Here is a 16,690-nt window from a genome sequence, read left to right as displayed (position 1 = left end):
ACAACTGTGCAAGCAGAATACATCTGTCTTCTGAATTGAAGCATCCAAGTACAGACTTATAATACTTCCAACACCAGAACAAGTAAAGCTTTAGAAACCTCTGAGTGCCTTGAAGGATGGTGTGGTTGGCGCTCTTCCTGGCACCTGCCAAGTTAATGCATGGCAGGAGCCACATCTTAGGGTCTGGAGGAGATCATCTTTGCCAGTCCCCTGGGTTTAGTTTCAGTCCTCTTGACCAGCTGCCCCACATCCTTCCTCTCCTAGCTTCTCTGCCTCTTCTCCTTGCTCTGCCCGGGGCACTGGTTCACAAGCTCCCTGGCTAATGAGGGTTCTCAAAGCTTTGCTTTGGCACTTGTAAAGGAAACTGTGATAAGTAGTGTCACTGCCACCTCCTGGGCTTTCTGAGGACAAGAGCTCATCCCATGGGTTGCAAATGCAGATCCGTGCAAACGCTGTGCAAGAGATGATGGATTGACCAGCTTCAGCCTGCACCAGCCCGTTCCCTTCCCAGGCCTGTGGAGCGATGGTGCTAACCAGGCTGTGTTTGCAGAGGAGTGTAGGTCTCCCTCCCCTTGGAGGCATTAGCTAAAGATGGATCGTTAAGGCTTTTGGGTAGATGTACAGATGAACAAGCATACAAAAGAAAGGTTCTGCGCTTGTAATGTGTAATATGTCAGGGGATAAAAGGTTGAGCAACCCACTTTGGCAAATGGAAATAGCAAAAAGCACATATTTTACTGACTAAATTAAAGCCTCCTCAGTGTGGGATTTTTTGTGCTTCTGCAAGTATAACTTGAAAAAGGAAAAATTCATTTGTTTGGTCAGACAGAAATACACCAGATTTATTGTTTTGAGAGATAGTGGTGATAATTTCTATGTGGCTGCGGTAGCTGTAATGTTTCAGCAATACAATGTCCTGCCAAAAAAACAGCATTCACCCAAGAATGTCTGTGGGCTCAGTCAGCCTCAGTCCCGACCCTAAACCTCTGTGGGCAGTGGTTCATTGCCAGGAGTCTGTTTGATGCTCCCATTTAGGGTGTTTGCTCTGAAGATGTAAGACCTCCCTCTAACCGAGCCTTCAGTGTGGATGCTTTCTGGTTTGTTCTGGCAACGGAAAAACATAAGAAAGCCGTTCCGGTAGTTCTTGTTCATCCATCCGTAGAGCAGAGGGTTGACAAATGTAGAGCACATGGCCCCGACGTGGAAGACAGTGTACAGGAGTTTGTACTCGTGGAAGATAAGAACCAGATCAAGATCAATGGCAAGCTGGAATATGTGGAAGGGGAGCCAACAGACTGCAAATACCACAACTACCATCACTAGCATTTTGGTTGTCTTCCTCCTCCGGCACTGGTTTTCATTCCTAGAAGTGGGACTGACATGGTTTTTCAGCTTGAACCAGATCCTGGTGTAGGCATAACAAATAATCGCAAGAGGAAAAACATACTGCAGGAGGAGCATGGACAGGCTGTAGATAGTGGCATCTCTGTTATTACCAGAAGGCCATTTTTCAGAGCAAACAGCCATTTTGAGGTTTATGGATGGGATTTCCTCATGCCGGTACTCTCTGAAGATAGCCAGAGGACCTGCTAGGACAGCTGCTGCGAGCCACATGATAGCTATGATGGTGAAGCTGAGCTTCTTGGAAATCCTGCTGTCCAGGTGGAAAACAATACACCGGTACCTATCTAGAGCAATCACAGTTAGGGTGAGAGTGGACACATGGACACTCAGAGCTTGAGCATAAGGGACCAGATGACAAAGAACAGCTCCAAACTTCCACTCGTCCAGCAGCGTGTACACTAGGGTGAAGGGCAAGCAGAGTGTGTCCACCATCAGATCTGCCAGAGCCAGGTTAGCTATGAAGAAGTTGGTGACAGTCCTCATGGTCTTGTACCTCGCGATGATGTAAATGACCAAGGAGTTGCCAATGAAGCCCAGCAGGATGATGAGAGAATAGGCGGCAATCAGAACAACCTGGACCCCTGGGATCTTAGTGCTGTCCATCATAACACTGCGGGATCCAGAGAGATCCTGACTAGGAGTGACAAAGTCCTTGGCATGCCAGCCCTGTGGAAACTTCTCGTCTAGTGCTGTCTTCTCTATGGTAGGGGTGCCGTTGGCTCCTTCCAATGGTCCCATGCCTGGCCTGAGACTTCCCATCAGGAGGAGAAAGAGGTCTGGAACACAGACACAGCCAAAGTGAGAGCATGGGAGATAGCAGAGCATCTGCAAGAACCGAGAATCAGTGGGCATGTCCCACATGGCATTTGGGGCTAAACAGCAGCAGCAGTGGCATCCTCCTTCCTTCTCCCTTAACCCCGTCCTGCCTCACGCTGAATGGCCTTTCAGATCTCTTACACCTCCTGTTAGAGTCTATGATCAGTTGAGTGCCAGTTCCCCAAGGAAAGGTCAGGAAAAAAAGTGAAGGGAACAGAGCAAGGGCTGGACACTCTTTCAGGGGATGTGCTTTCTCTGCTTGCTCTCTGCCTGGGTTTTTTATACCTTCCTGACTGTCTAGCATTACCTCATCGCTATCACTTGTTATCCCCTCTTCTGTGACTTGCATGTCCCATTTGTCTTCCGTTCCCGAGTCCTAGCACGGGAGCTGTGGACACTCCCTTCCCTTTTTCCTCATCTTACCCACCAGCGGGCTGCCAGCTCCCGTGTTCGCATCTCAGACCATTTCCTTTCACTGGAGACTGGCAGCTTCCCACCATCTGAGAGAAGCCAGGAACATCATGATTGTTGGAGCTGTTTTGCTTCCTAACAAAATGGCCTTAATGGAGTTGTTATTTGATTTGCTTTGCTTTGGTTTTTTTCCAAAGGGGAACTATTAAAAATCAATTAAGGCATTTTAATTAAGAGTCAAAATGTTCATAATAAATGTTCCCACTCCAGGGGCTACCTGGAGGTCACAGGGATGCTGCTAGGAGTGGATTGATGTCCGTTCCAGCAAGTAATGGAAGTGCTGGCATATGTGTAGGCTGCTGCCAGGCGCACGCTCCAGTGCCCAGCAAGTCTGCCAGGCTAGATGGAAAAATCCTTGGAGCTGAGATCCAACTGCTTTTGGGAGAACGAAACAGCAGGGCAAACCAGGAGGGGGCAGAAACACTCTCCTAAGTCCTTTCCTATGTGCTGGGCTGCCATTGCCTAGATCCTGCCTTCACCCCCTCCTTCAGCTGAGGTTCAGCCTGACCCAGGGATGGCTCCCAATGAGACAGAGAGCTGCCAGCAGGCTTTGGGAAGAGGGGGAAAGGAGGAGGAAGCAGAGAGGAGCTCTGAAACTTAGCCCTTCACTAAACAAACTGCTATCAATGACTGAGAGGGACAGGGATTGACATGCACCCCTATTTCTTGGGGACACCTCGGCTCCCTTCTTGTCCCTGCAGCAGCCCCAGGCACACAGCCAGCCTGGTCCAGATCTGTCAGGGCACATCCAGACCTGGAAGAGCCATCTGCAAAGCCTGGCAGGGTTCAGAAAGCAGGGCTGGAGCGGTGGGCAGAGGACTGGAGAAAACAGAGCTTCTTAATTAATTTCCTCTTAACTTCCAAGCAGGGAGACAGGGGTCACTGCTGCGGGCAGGCACACAATGTGAGGACAAAGGGTGCAGAAAAGAGAGAGGTAAGGACAAAGATTGCTCAGAGAATGACCAGGAATTACAATTTTATCACAGTCATCACTGATTTGAAAGGAGGGAGTGGAGGGACTTGGGTCAGCCTCTGCTCTCTGGCTAAGGACAGACGCAATCTCAGATTGAGAGAGGTTTGAGGTTGATGGAGACTTCCATGACTTGGCTCACTGATATATTCCATGATGTGTTCTTTCTCCAAAGCAGTGCAACTCCATAAAACCCTTTCATCTCTAGCAGCCCAGTCTGGAGCATTGACTCCTCTCATCCCCAGTCCCTTATCTGGCAGCAGTCAGGTGTCCGTGGGGAGGAGGTCTGAGACCATCCCCATCACCAGAACCTGGTTGTCACCCTGGGGCAAGTCACCTTCCTGTCCCCCTACAGCACCCAAGAGGCAGCAGAGTTCAGCCCTGCACCCCACAGCACTTAAGGGAGGAAGAACACAATAAACAGAGATATGCAGGTTAACCAGCTTGGCAGAGGCCACGCAGTACATCCACAGCAGGTCTGGGAACAGAGCCCAAGTTTGCTAACTCCAGCCTCCTGCATTCACCACCAGAGAGGACTCTGCATCTCTCAGGATAAAACCTGAACACAGATTTCAGCAGCTGCATGAAAATGCAAAATGTGAGTGATGGAGAAGAGAGGGTGGTTGCCTTGTCTGTGCGGTGGGCTGGTTTCAGGACAAATGGCAGCTCTGGGATTATTTCCTGAAGCCAAAGAGCAGATAGAAATTGTCCCAGGTCCTTCCATCTCCAGTAAGGTGGTGATTGCCCTACTACGACACTATGGCAGAAGGAAAGACCCTGTGACCTGCCCATCATCTGCTGCAGCTTTGTGAATTATCTGTCCAGGTCAGGCCCATTGGTGCAGAAAGCTGATGGCATCAAGCATGCATTGCCACCCCTGCACTCGCAAACCTCCAGGGCCCTGAAGCTGCTCCCAGGGGACCCCAGTGTAGAACTGGCATCAGGAGACTAAGTGCAAGGAGGAGGAAATACACCAGGGATTTCTTGTGGTTCCTCACTCGAAATGTTTGCACATCCCTGCCTAGGCTGGAGCCACAGAAGACTCTGAAGGGAACGAGGCAAGGAGGATGCCTTAGTCACTCAGCTCAGGACAGGGTGTACAAGACAGTGATGAGGAGACCTGTTTGGCAGGGATACATGCTTTCTGCTCGAAATTTCTCCTACAGAAAGCAGAGGGGAACAGTACAGGGCCCTCTGCCCTGTGGGACACGACATGGGAGCAAAGCAACACTGGCTGCGGGTCAGGGCTCAGTGGGTGACACTGCAGTGGAGCCACACCAGTTGTCGGGGCTGCAGAAGGGAAGAGAGAGCCTGGTGAAAAGATCCTGGTTAACTGGGGGAGTCTGTTGCCTCCTGAAATTCAGGGAGTCTACGGTAGATGAGGCAAGGGAGGGGAGAGAAATAACAACCCCACTAACAGAACAACCAGGGAGCAAACTCGGTATCCTGCTTTGGGACAGACCAGAAACTCCCTAAGTAAAACGCAAGCTACAACAGGACTCTCAGAGGCTCCCTCTGTTCAACAATTAACATGCAGCGAGTGCAGAAAGCAAGCAAGCGCCAATTTTCCTCCTGCAGTCCCCTATCTCCCTTTGCATCTCTCTGAGGGCACTGATCTCTGTCAGTGAGCTGAGTGCCAGCAACATGTGCAGTCCCAGCACGGAGGAGCTGACGGGAGGTTTGTACCAAGCCACGAGGAGGCAGATTGCGGGAGAGATCAGGATTTCTCAGACAGCTACGTACCTCAGCCCCACACCTGCAGGACGCTGCTCTGTAGCTGTACATGCCTGGTTTCTTCAGCCCTCAGAGCAACCTGCTCTCCTGACTGCTCTCGCTCAGCATCCTGCTTCCCAGACTCCCTGCTTCTGCTTGGGGACCATTCAAAACTCTCTTGCTAGTATTTCTTGTTCACTTTCTCTCTATTGCAGCTCTCGGCTCTTGGTCCCCTGATTCAGTTTCCCGAAAATGTTTGAACCATGTGGCATGGCCAAGACCTGGCCCCATCTCAGCCCGGCCACGCAGACAAGCCCTCCTCGACCCACCTGCAGAGGCCAGAGCATCCTCCTCCTTAGGGGAACAAAGCCACTCACCTTGAGTTATCGTCTCATTGCTGGCCAGGATGGAGCACTTGGTCCTCTCCACTCTCTGGGAATCAACCTGTGGCAAAGGGGTGAGAAGCACTTTTCTGCAACTGTCCTCGGAAAAACGAGGAAGTCAGTGGAGGATCTGGGCTGCCGGAGGGTGCTTCATCGGCGCAGGTAGCTTCGGTACCCGAGCATCCAGAAAGGACCCTCTTGCAGGGTGACTGACAACCCCCGTCTCACAAAGCTGGATGCTGTGTTAGCTCCTGAATGAGAGCAAGGCAGGGAGCGTGTGTTAAACAAACAGAAATGGAAAGGGGGAGGGAGCCTGCTGCTGCTGTTTATACAGTGTTCAGCCACTGAGGGGCTTCTTGCATCGAGGAGAGAGAAGCTTTTTCACCACATCCAGTTCCCTCTCCAGGGAGAAGTGGTGGGAACTGAAGGTCTGCAGGCTCTTCATCTGTGCCACTGACCTGGGCAAGTGTCCATTCACCCTCATGCCCCAGCTCGCCCGTCTGCTCAGGCTTTAAAGTCTTTTGGGACTGGAATGCTCTTCTTCAGAGGTGGATCTGCCCTGCTGCAAGAGGTCTGCAGGTCCTGCAGCTCAGCAGAGCCTTCACAGACCTCACCCCATCCTCTGCACGAGTGGCTGCTGTGTGACAGGCCTTCAGATACTCTTGGGATGCAAATAAAAGCAATGGTGAGACATTTTAGCCACTTGGCAATGGCTTGGTCTGTTCCAGAGCCAGATTCAATGTGGAGCTAGGAACCCAAGTGAGTTTCTAGTTTAGGGTGCTCAGCACTGCCGATACATCTGAAGCAAGAGAGAGAGGCACAAAACCAGCATCCTCGTGTCCAAATCTGCAAAATCCAAGTTCACTGGAGCCCAGGAAAGCACCCTGAGAGCAGCACAGGGAAGCAGGAAAAGAAGAGCTCCCTACCTGGACAAAGGTTTTGCCTTCTGAGAGAAGTCAGAGGTGTTCCCAGCACAGGATTTCTACCACAGGCAATATGTGAGTTTGCAGCTCACCTGAGCTCGGAGATGGTCCCAGAGGTTAAAGAGAAGGGGACTTCTCCTTGACTTTTAGTATCTACAGCTAGAATTTTAGTAGGAGTCTTGCTCTTCGCCCCACAGTGGACTTTGGTTTCCTTGTCTTCATGTGAGCAGAAACAAGGAGGGTTTTCAACCAACTTTCAGTGCAGCGAAAGTTGTGATATTCCAGGAAAAAGAAAACACTCCAAAGGCTTGGCAGAAAAAGGAGTGAGAATATTCCTAAAGTCAGTCACATGGAAAGTAGCACTTGAACCCAAGACCCAGATAAGGATCCTCATGAGTCCCATCCTTCCCATTTCTCCTTTAGAAGGGAAAGGTCTCGACACACCAGCGCTGACAGCCAGGAGAATCCAACAGCTGCACTAGTTGGATTTTTGTGGTAGTTGTGTGTCTTGCCTCCCTTCATCTTCCCTGAGGCTGTTGATTTAGTTGCTCCGGAAAGCTGAGACTGGAGGGGAGCAGGACAGGCAAATTAGCATGGAAGGGGCATTGCTGTCTCCTAGAGGTCCGTAGGGAGAGGTAAAGAGCGGCTAATGGGAAGTGAGCAGTGCATGCTATTCCCTGTGCTCCTGGTGGATGGATACTGCTCCACCCCAGGGTCCTCAGCAGTCGTTGCCTTATTTCTGCTCGAGAGAGAGATTTTTTTCCTCTTTCTTTTTCTGGTGTAAGATTTTTTTTGCCCATTCCCCAAAGCCCTTTGGTACAGCTCCCCACTTTTCTCTTCCCCGGGCTGGAATAAGATGCCTGCGGAAAAAGCAGTGATTGACAGGAGAGAAACTCACTGCAGCCTGAAGCTGTGAACCTTCATCAGGACCATGGGGTGAATGCCAGACATTTTTGGCATGTGGTGCTTGCTGGATGACAGCAAATGCAAACGCTTAAATGATGGATTAACCGGCACAAGTCCCCAAGACTGTTCTCTCCTCTCAGTCTCAGGGGTCCAGCGGAGAGTTTAGCTCCCAAACCTGCAATGCTCCCAAATATCAGCTCTTCTCTTTGACCAGATAACTTAGTCAGGTGAAGCCTCTGCGCTTGGAGAACAGATGGAGCCCGGGTAGGGATTGCTGCCTGCAGTCCATGGTGATGCACATGGTCACAAACCATCCTCCAACAAGCAATCCTCCTGCAACACAGAGCAGTGCAGTAAGGGAAGGTCAAGCTCTCAGCACGCCTCGGGTGTCACCCCAGCTGGCAGCCACTAAGCTGGGGCTTGGTTCCCATTCCCTCCGTGCTCTCCAGCTCTATTTCTGCGAGCTGGGCTCTTCTCATGGCACCGCAGACGCAGGCTGCCTGCCAGCCTGCCTAATCTCACCCAGCTATAATACAACATAATTACCGCTGGCAGGGAGTGCCTGCAGCACAGTCCTGGTGCTGCCTAGCCCTCAGCTTCTCAGCAGCTAAGGGACAGCCAGGGGCTGCTGTGTCACAGCCCCAAAGCCTCTTGGTGGGTCAAGAGGAACAGTTACGGCACAGGCTGTGGCAGCTTGAACGCTGAAGCATGAAAAGACCTCCCCTACGCAGCTAACAGATCCCAGAGCAGCTGAGGGACTTCCCAGCCTCGATCAGCAGCTACATCCTGAAGGACGAGGATGGGGAAATACGAGGATGGTTCCTGAGATTGTCCTGGGGTGTGGAAGGCTGCGCAGCCCCGAGCAGAGGTGGCAGGACCCACTGCATGCACTGGTGTAACCTCAGCCTCTGGGGTATTTGCACATGCAGGCTGGGTACACACAAACACCTGCACGAGTTTCCTGAGAGCCTTGTAGCCTTTCAAACATGATGGGATTGTTCAAAGGATTTTTTGCAGCCCAAAAGCCTTTCCTAGTGGTTGGGCTTTGATTAGGCAAAAGAGAATCTGCTCACCCACTCTTCTGAGAATACAACAATGAATTCTGTGTTCCAGGGAGCAAAAATGATGTCAGAAAGCCTAGAAATGGGGCAGAGGCGAGAGCTGCCTTTTCATCAGCTCGTAATCTGCTCTGCCTCAAGAACAGGCAGGTCCTCGATCTGAACACCTTGCAGCTGAAAGCTACACTCTGTAGCTCAACTTCTGTCATAAAAGAAAGGCGTGTTATCTGATCCCTCACTGCGAGAAAGCTCTAAGAAATCTGTTACCAAGGCTTCCAGATGCTCCAGTTCATCCTGCTTCATCTGGAGCAGCAGCACTGTTATACTTCAAAAAAGAAGCTTTTCATTTTTCAAACATCTGTTTCATTCCACCTGCGTGTAACCAAAATATTTCCACTGCTCCTTCCTGTGGTGTCAAGCCTGTGTGTTGCTGGGCAGCCTCAGAAGCATTAGCATGTTGTGGTAACACAAAAGCTTCTTTTCCATTTGAGCCCCAGAGTTCACGGATGCAGTGGATTTAGGAGTCTGTGATTTATTTGGGAACTTAATTAGCCACAAAGCTGCTCAGAGGTGGGAGGGAGGACAGAAAGCTGTCGGCACCCTCTCTGAATTTAAAACCAGTTCTCATTTCATAGCTGCTTTTTGTCCCCGTATGAACATTTCTGGAATTCGTGGAGGAGCAGAGATAGCATCAGGGACAAGGCTTTGCTGAAATACCTGAGTGGTCTGATACCACAATGAGAGGCACTGGAGAATTAGGAGAAGAGCTGTATGGGTTGGCCTGGGACTGACACAGCTGTGCTCTGCTCCGAGGAGACAGAGACAAGGATGCTCAATGTGTCTTCAGGATGAGGGTCTGTGAGCCAGGAAAGAGGAGACTATATTGTTGGACTTGATGATCCGGTGGGTCTCTTCCAACCTGGTTATTCTATGATTCTATGATTGTAAGAGATGAACAGGGTTTGTGTCCTACCAAGGAGCACATACATCACCATGCTTCAGCTCCTCGAAGAGCTGAGAGCCTAAAGGGACAGGGCTCCGCTCGGGGCAAACCCGCAGGGCTCATTTAATCAGGTTGATAAATGCTGAAGGGGGTTTACCCCTTCCACTTCATTCCCACCCGTGGATCTCCCTCTGACATAAAAAAATCCCCTTGGTCATCCTCACACCAGAGCAGATGGACTCTGGGCAGCTCAGCAAGGTTCCTCCAAGCAGACACCAGCGCCGCTGAGCCCAGAACTGGCCTCTCCGTTTAGCTGCTGTTTCTGCAAGTCACTGCACTCAAAGCTTTGCTAATTTATTAGAGGGTTGTTGCTTGTTGTTTGTGTACCGAGCCAGCTAGAAAACATCTTCTGCAGAAGAGGATAATTGCCGTCAGATAAGCTCTTCAGAGCCGGGATTGAAAAAATATGATACATGGTACACCAGCAGTTGTCCAGATAAACTGGAAATCTAGCTGAGTTTTGGGCTGGAGCATGTTTCCTGGTGCATCACAGACTCCCTGTCTGACTTTAGGCAAATCTCTTGATGTGTCTCAGTTCTCTGGATCACCAGGTCACCTGGAGCTGAGCACCAGTGCTCAGCACCTCCATAGAGGCAGCAGGATCAGGTTTGCTACTTCACTATCTCATTCTGACTTTCCTAGACATGTGGGGACCCACATTAGCTGTCAGCAAGGAACAGCTTATCTGCACTGTGCTCAGCTCTGTGGTGCTGGGCTAGTGGCAGCGTTGGGGCACGATTCACACTGCGACAGGAGGGTCAGGTCCACTCCTGGTACAAACCCAGAGATCTGGCTGGGAACCCATTTGGCTCCGTGTTCCCCAGAAATATGACTCAGAAGCCACCGTCTGACACTGAGAGACATGTATGACATCGAGTCTCCCAGGAGAAAGAGCAGCATCCCCAGGGTATGAGCAGAGCACGCGTAAGCCAAGCGGAGACCATGCTGGAAAGCACAAAGCCTTATAAAGGCAGCACGGATTTGTCCTTCTTTCAGCTCTTCCAGGCGATGAAAAGGACGGCTCACAACCCTAATTAACTGGAGCATGCTAATAACACCGAGCTTCCCTGGCCAGCAAATTTGGCACGAGGAGTGTAGGACACTTTCCAGACAACTGCTCAGGGGAGCGCGTGCCTGCAATCTGTTATTCGTTGAGCAGTTTCCTCTCTGCCTCCACTGAAGAGCTCAGACCAGACACATGAGGGAGGTGAGTCTGGAGCCTGCAAATCCACTTCGAAAGCCATTTCATGCTGGAAGGAGAAGAGACTTATTTCTCCCTAGGCGCTAAAAGTATTTAAGGTGCCAGGGGAAATACGGCTTTGCACAACTTCACCTCTGTGAGCGCTCGGGGCTTCCAAATGCTGCAGCACGTGGCGCTCAGCTTCCCATGGGGAAAATCACGTTCCTTCAGGGTGACATTCACTCTGGACAGAATATGCGCAGTTTCCCGTGACACCTTTGTTGAAGAAGCAGAGCAGTGTGCATCATTTTGCAGAGCAAAGTGGAGGAGCACAGCCACCCCTCAGAGCTGGAGAAAGCAGAAAGGTAGCAGGGGCCCTGGCACCATGTCTCCAGGACGGGTTATCCCCTGTTTTCACAGCTGTCCTGGGCCAGGCAGTGCCCCAGCTTATTCTCCTGGATAAGAGGAGGAAGGTGCCTGCCCAGCTCCTATTACAAATAAATCAGTCTGTGACCTTTGAACAGGGAGCAAAGAGCAGGGCTCTGAAAACGATCAATTCATCCCTGTGGTAAGATCACCACTCTCGGTGTTTAAAATCATAGAATTACCAGGTTTGAAGAGACCCACCGGATCATCGAGTCCAACCATTCCCATCAACCACTAAACCATGCTCCTCAGGGCCTCATCCACCCGTGCCTTAAACACCTCCAGGGAAGGTGACTCAACCCCCTCCCTGGGCAGCCTGTTCCGGTGCCCAATGACCCTTTCCATGAAAAGTTTTTTCCTAATGTTCAGCCTGAACCTCCCCTGGCAGAACTTGAGGCCATTCCCTCTCGTCCTGTCCCCTGTCACTTGGGAGAAGAGGCCAGCTCCCTCCTCTCCACAACCTCCTTTCAGGTAGTTGTAGAGAGCAATGAGGTCTCCCCTCAGCCTCCTCTTCTCCAGGCTAAACACCCCCAGCTCTGTCAAACCAGAGGCAGAAGATGTGGCCAGTACAGACTCTGGGAAAGGGCCAGAAGATTTGGGCACTATGCCTAGGATCAGCCCTGGTTTGAGTTTGGCTGGTTTGACAACCCATCCTTCCCACTGCCTCAGGAACAAACTTCTCCTCCTCCCGTACTCCTCCCCATCACCAGCAGCCTCCTTCACGCTCACACGTTCCTCCCCCTCGGCTGGGCTGCCCCTCGTCCTCGGCATCACCCGCGCCTGCCAGCTGCATGGCACCACGTGCTTACCAAGGGCACGTCTCTCCCTGCTCCCTCCCCATCACATTCTTCACAAACATCTGTTGTTATGGTGACAGCTCCAGAAGGAAAAACTTCCTGAGGATCTTCCACATGTTTCTACAAAGATACAGCCACGTTACCTTTTTTTCTTAAAGAAGATGCTGATCTTGCTCAATGGCAACTGAATTCCTTTCATTTTGTTTCTCGCAACCGCCTGGGTCGTGCCCAGGCTGTGGCTTTCACTCCGTGACAGTGAGAAAATGGAAGGGAGAAAGATAGAGCCAAGTGCAATCAGATGCTTTTAAATCCTGCCTGGGGTCATAGGTGCCTCCAGGCTGAGGCTGCCTCACTGCAGGGAGCAATGAGTCTAAGTTTGTCCAGAATGGGTGAGATTTTCAGACCACATCTTCATCTTTCTCAGAGAGCAAAGCCCAAGTTAAACAGCAAAGGAGAAACATCTAAGCCAAATAACCTGCGTTTGACCTGAAATGCTGTACTGAGAGATCTTATTGTTGCAGTTTCTTCTGCAGAAACATCCCGTGGCTTTTGAAGGCTTCATGATGGTGAGTTCTATCCATCTCCACTGAGCAGGCTGAAGGTCTTCATACGTGACATCTGGAGGTTCTGCAGAGAGCTGGGCTCTGTAGCCGTCTTTAATGCAAGTAAAGAATACAGCAAACATCCTCAGACCAGCCAGGGGAGAGTAATCTGGTGAGATGATGCGACCACGGGGCTGGATTTCACAGCTACCATATTCTGACCATGGAAAATGGATGATAACCCACAAAAGACTTGAGCACCTTGAGCGACCAAGCCCATCCAGACCATTTTTTGTAGGGTAAGCTTTCCCATATCCCTGCCATGCAGAGCTGAGGACTGAAAACTCAAAAAATCCCCACAAACCCACACACTTCAGGCCCTGCAGAGGCAGCGTGACACGTCTGCAAATGCTTGGCAGCTTCACCAGGAACCAGGCATCCACGTGCAGCAGAGAGTTACGGGACATCCTTCACCCAGGGACCAGGTAATAGGTTGGCTGAGGAGCTGAAGTATATAACTCATTGTGAGGAAGGCTGAGAGGACAAAGCTGTTTGTGCCAATCCCTGTCCTGTGTGTGTAAGATCAGAGGGGTTTCATGCATAGCTCAGAACAAACAGGCAAACAAGTGGCAGCCTGAAATGTTAATATTTGCAGAAATCTCCAGGTTTTGGCGCCTGGGTGTGGGGAGCTGGAGGACGCTGGTGGAATGCAAAAGCGGATTCCTGGCTGCCCGGACGGGTGGCATGGGGAATCTCACATCCCGGCGTGTCAGACCACCTGGCAGGCCAGCTCGTGATGGTTTACACGAGGAGTCCTGGGGAGAGAGACTGGGCTGAGAAGTTCAGCAGGCATTTGCATCTGGTCCCTAGGAACTGAGCTATTTGAGCACCCCAGGGGAAAAAAAAAAGCCATAATTAAGTAGCGTTCATCCTCCTGTGATTGCTCCAGGACCTGTTCCACTCATGCCATCATCAGTGGGCTGAGGGTTAAACCTTCCCACAGCCCCAGTGCCCCAGAGCTGAGCAGCACCCAACGGCTCAGGAGAGCCCCAGTCCCATGGTGCAAACCCCTCTGTGTAGAAGGAGATGGATTTGTCTATGCTGGTCCTCAACCCTTCTCCATGACATCCTGGACACAGGAGGGACAAACCTTTAGATCACTGGCCTTACTTGACCTGGATCCTCCCACGGTGTGTTTAGGATGGTTTGAACCTGCTCAGCACCTCTCACCATCTCCATCTGGCTCCTGTCTGGACCATGGTTGCCATTTCACAGGTATAACTTGGGGCCAGGCGGGTGCCTCCAGAGCACAAGGTTCTGGCCTTAGCAAAACAGTGGTGTCATTTGCTTCTGGGAAGAAAATATTGGCAAATAATGGCCTCCCCTTTGGTCACTCTTCTCCTCCAGCTATTTACCCAAAGATATCATATCTCAGAACGCTGCTTCGTTTCCTGCTCTCTTTTCTAACCAAGGCCTTTAAATTATGTCTCTGCAACTGAGGTCAGGAAGGGATGTATAATATTTAATGGTGATGCAACTGTTACCTTGATTCACCTCATCCCTTCTTCTTTTACATTTTTCTTTCTGTTTTCTGCTTTCCATTTCCATTTCTTCCTCCCTCCTGGTCTCAGCACAGGAGAGAGCTGACAGGAGCCCAGCAAAGCAGCGATTCTTGGGGTGCAGCCTGCTTGGGGGGGACATAGGCAGTTTGGGGATTTCTCCCAGGTCTACAGCACCTCTGTCCCTCCGGATCAGGGATGTCATGGGCATCAGGAAGGGCTGGCTCCAGGTTGCACCATCCTCACCCTCACACAGCCCTTCCCCTGGGGCTTGTCCAAGTCAGCACATTGAAAAGACCAGATTTAATTCAGCTCAGTGTCTGAAATGTGGAAATAAAGACTGCTGAAGGCTTCCAGGGCAAGGACAGAGGTTAGGGCTGCTAAGTCTTTCAACAGTGATTAAAACCAACTCCCACACGTGGGCTTTCAAACCCCAGTAGGCAGCTGGGAATTCCCAAGCGCTGCTGCTCTTTGTTCCCTTATGGCTGCATCAAAACCACCATCTCGCCCCAAGGTCCGTGGCTGAAAGACCCTCTGCCTTCAGGTTTCCACTCTGCAGTGGATGGGCTGGTGGATGCAGAGGGGACACAAACCCACTGAGGGGCTGCCCAGCACCTCCCCATTGAGGACCCAAGGGCTCCAGCCCCGATTTACCCCTCTGCCCCCTGCCCTGCAGCTCAGGCAGAGCCACCAGGGAAGGAGGGAACCAGAGGAACTGAAGTCTTCAGTGTTTATTTGTAATCAGAACAAAGTGAAACAGGGAAGTCAAAATGCAAAGCTTCGCAACTCTTGTCAAGCTTTTCTGCCAGCGTTTGGAGAGCTGACACAAAGCACTGATAGTGTGAAGCAGCGGTTTTTTTCTCCTTCCACTCAGGTATCTCTGAGAGCTTGAAGCCCCCTCAGCAGCCAGACCCACCAGGCTCCTCTCTTCATCTCTCTCCTTCTGTAAGGCCAAACAGCGCCTGACACCCATCTCCAAGAATTTGTATTTACTGCACAGAGCAGAGAATAGCAAAGGGGTTTGGACCCAAGCCATGAGCTTTCGGCCAGACTCTTCTTGATCCATGTTATCCTTCATCTCCCCAGTGCATAATCAGGCTCTCCAAATACGGCGTTCTCAGGTCCCAGCCCAGAGCTTGGAGCCTCCCGAGAGGAATATGCTAAAAAAAGAAAGAAAAACATTACATTGCCAACTGAAGCGAGTGCTGAAAGGCAGGAGATGCCAGGAGCACTTAAATAAGAATTCAAGACCAGGGGACGCTCAAGCGTGTGTTTTCAATCTACAGACAGGAGACATGTTCATTGGGAGATGACTGCCACTCACTGTTAGCTTTAGTTGATGGCCCAGAAAGTTAAATGGCCATGGCGAGGACATCCCTGGCTGTATTAGAACTTCATTCTGTGACTGATGCATTAGTACAGTGCACGTTAAAATGGTGCTGCTCCCTCTTTGGCTCGGAAACCTATGTTTGCACCTCAAACCTGCAACGGTGATGAGCTATTTTACACGGACAATTGGTCCTGTCGGCAGCTAGGGGAGTTATCTGGGAAAATTGAGTCAAGATACCAGGTCATCCAAGACTGCCATGGGTGCTGCTGGGTGTCCTGCAGCACCTGGTAGCGCCATGCACAGACTGTCCAGGACCAGGCTCCAGCTGGGCTAGCAGGGGATCTACCTCAAATTCTGTTTTTAAGGGTGAAGCTTATGTTACCTGGCTACAGAGGGACTCACCTTCTCCAAACAACAGTCCTGCAGATCCCCCAGGGTGCATGGAGGTGCAGGCTGGGGGCTGTCATCTCCCTGGGCTCTGGAACCAGCCCCAGAGGGAGGGGTGAGCTCTCTGAACACAGTGCAGATGTTGATTCACAGGGACATCTCTCAGCACTGATGGCTCAGGCTGCTAGGAGAACGTAACCTTTGGTGGCACATTCCAGATCTCTGCCAAAAAGCAATTATTGATGCTTTTACCTCTGTGCAGAGCCACACAAATAATGGACCATGGTGCTGCAAGCGACAATGAGTCAGGGAGCAGCACCAGGGCTCAGTCCAGGCTGGGCATCCTGGGCTGGGCGTCCTGCTGGCTGGCTCATGCATGTGTCTAGATGTGTGTTTAGGAATAGTCTGTAATGCCTCTTGGAGGAACGGTGGCAAAGCCAGGAGATCAGAGGCTGGACATGGATGGTGAAGCTATTTCTCTCTCGAAAATATGCATCCAAGCAGACGATTCAGCTTCTATCCAAAATCCACCCATTCCTCAAGGATTGCTGGTGCGTGACAGGAGGGTGACATGCTACACTCTGGGCTGGCAGCGGTCACTGCTCCTGGCAAGCCCTGCTGGCCCGTCCACACAGTAAGATCCAACCTACTGGAAGCGCAAAACTCTGAAAACGTGGGGAGTGAGGATTTTTTGCATTAAATTACAGCAAAATGGAGACTGTTCAGTCATCCCTGGTGCCTGTGTCATTCCCAGGTCCTAGTGTCACCATCCTAGTGACATTCCCAGGGGTCCCATTCCTTGCCCCCAGTGCCATGCTATGC

General features: G+C 51.1%; 2 protein-coding genes across 2 annotated transcripts in view; one reads left to right on the top strand and one right to left on the bottom strand.

Annotated features, from left to right (window-relative positions):
• The window catches only part of RNF130 (ring finger protein 130), a 163,049-nt gene that overhangs the window by 16,976 nt on the left and 129,383 nt on the right, over positions 1-16,690 (top strand). The gene's annotated exons all lie outside the window — the stretch shown is intronic.
• LOC138726943 (neuropeptide Y receptor type 2-like) lies at positions 139-6,025 on the bottom strand. The gene is made up of 2 exons (XM_069869055.1): positions 5,752-6,025; positions 139-2,180 (listed from the first exon to the last, which is right to left on the bottom strand). Exon 2 carries the CDS (start codon positions 2,161-2,163, stop codon positions 979-981), a length of 1,185 nt encoding a protein of 394 aa, XP_069725156.1. The 5' UTR covers positions 2,164-2,180; positions 5,752-6,025; the 3' UTR covers positions 139-978.

This window comes from Phaenicophaeus curvirostris, chromosome 15, assembly GCF_032191515.1.
Source record: "Phaenicophaeus curvirostris isolate KB17595 chromosome 15, BPBGC_Pcur_1.0, whole genome shotgun sequence".
Lineage (NCBI taxonomy): Eukaryota > Metazoa > Chordata > Aves > Cuculiformes > Cuculidae > Phaenicophaeus > Phaenicophaeus curvirostris.
This window is presented reverse-complemented; position numbering and strand designations above follow the sequence as displayed.

What these genes read in the sequence shown, in the direction of transcription:
- LOC138726943 (XM_069869055.1), bottom strand. Translation starts at nt 2,163, where the DNA reads ATGGGAAGTCTCAGGCCAGGCATGGGACCATTGGAAGGAGCCAACGGC.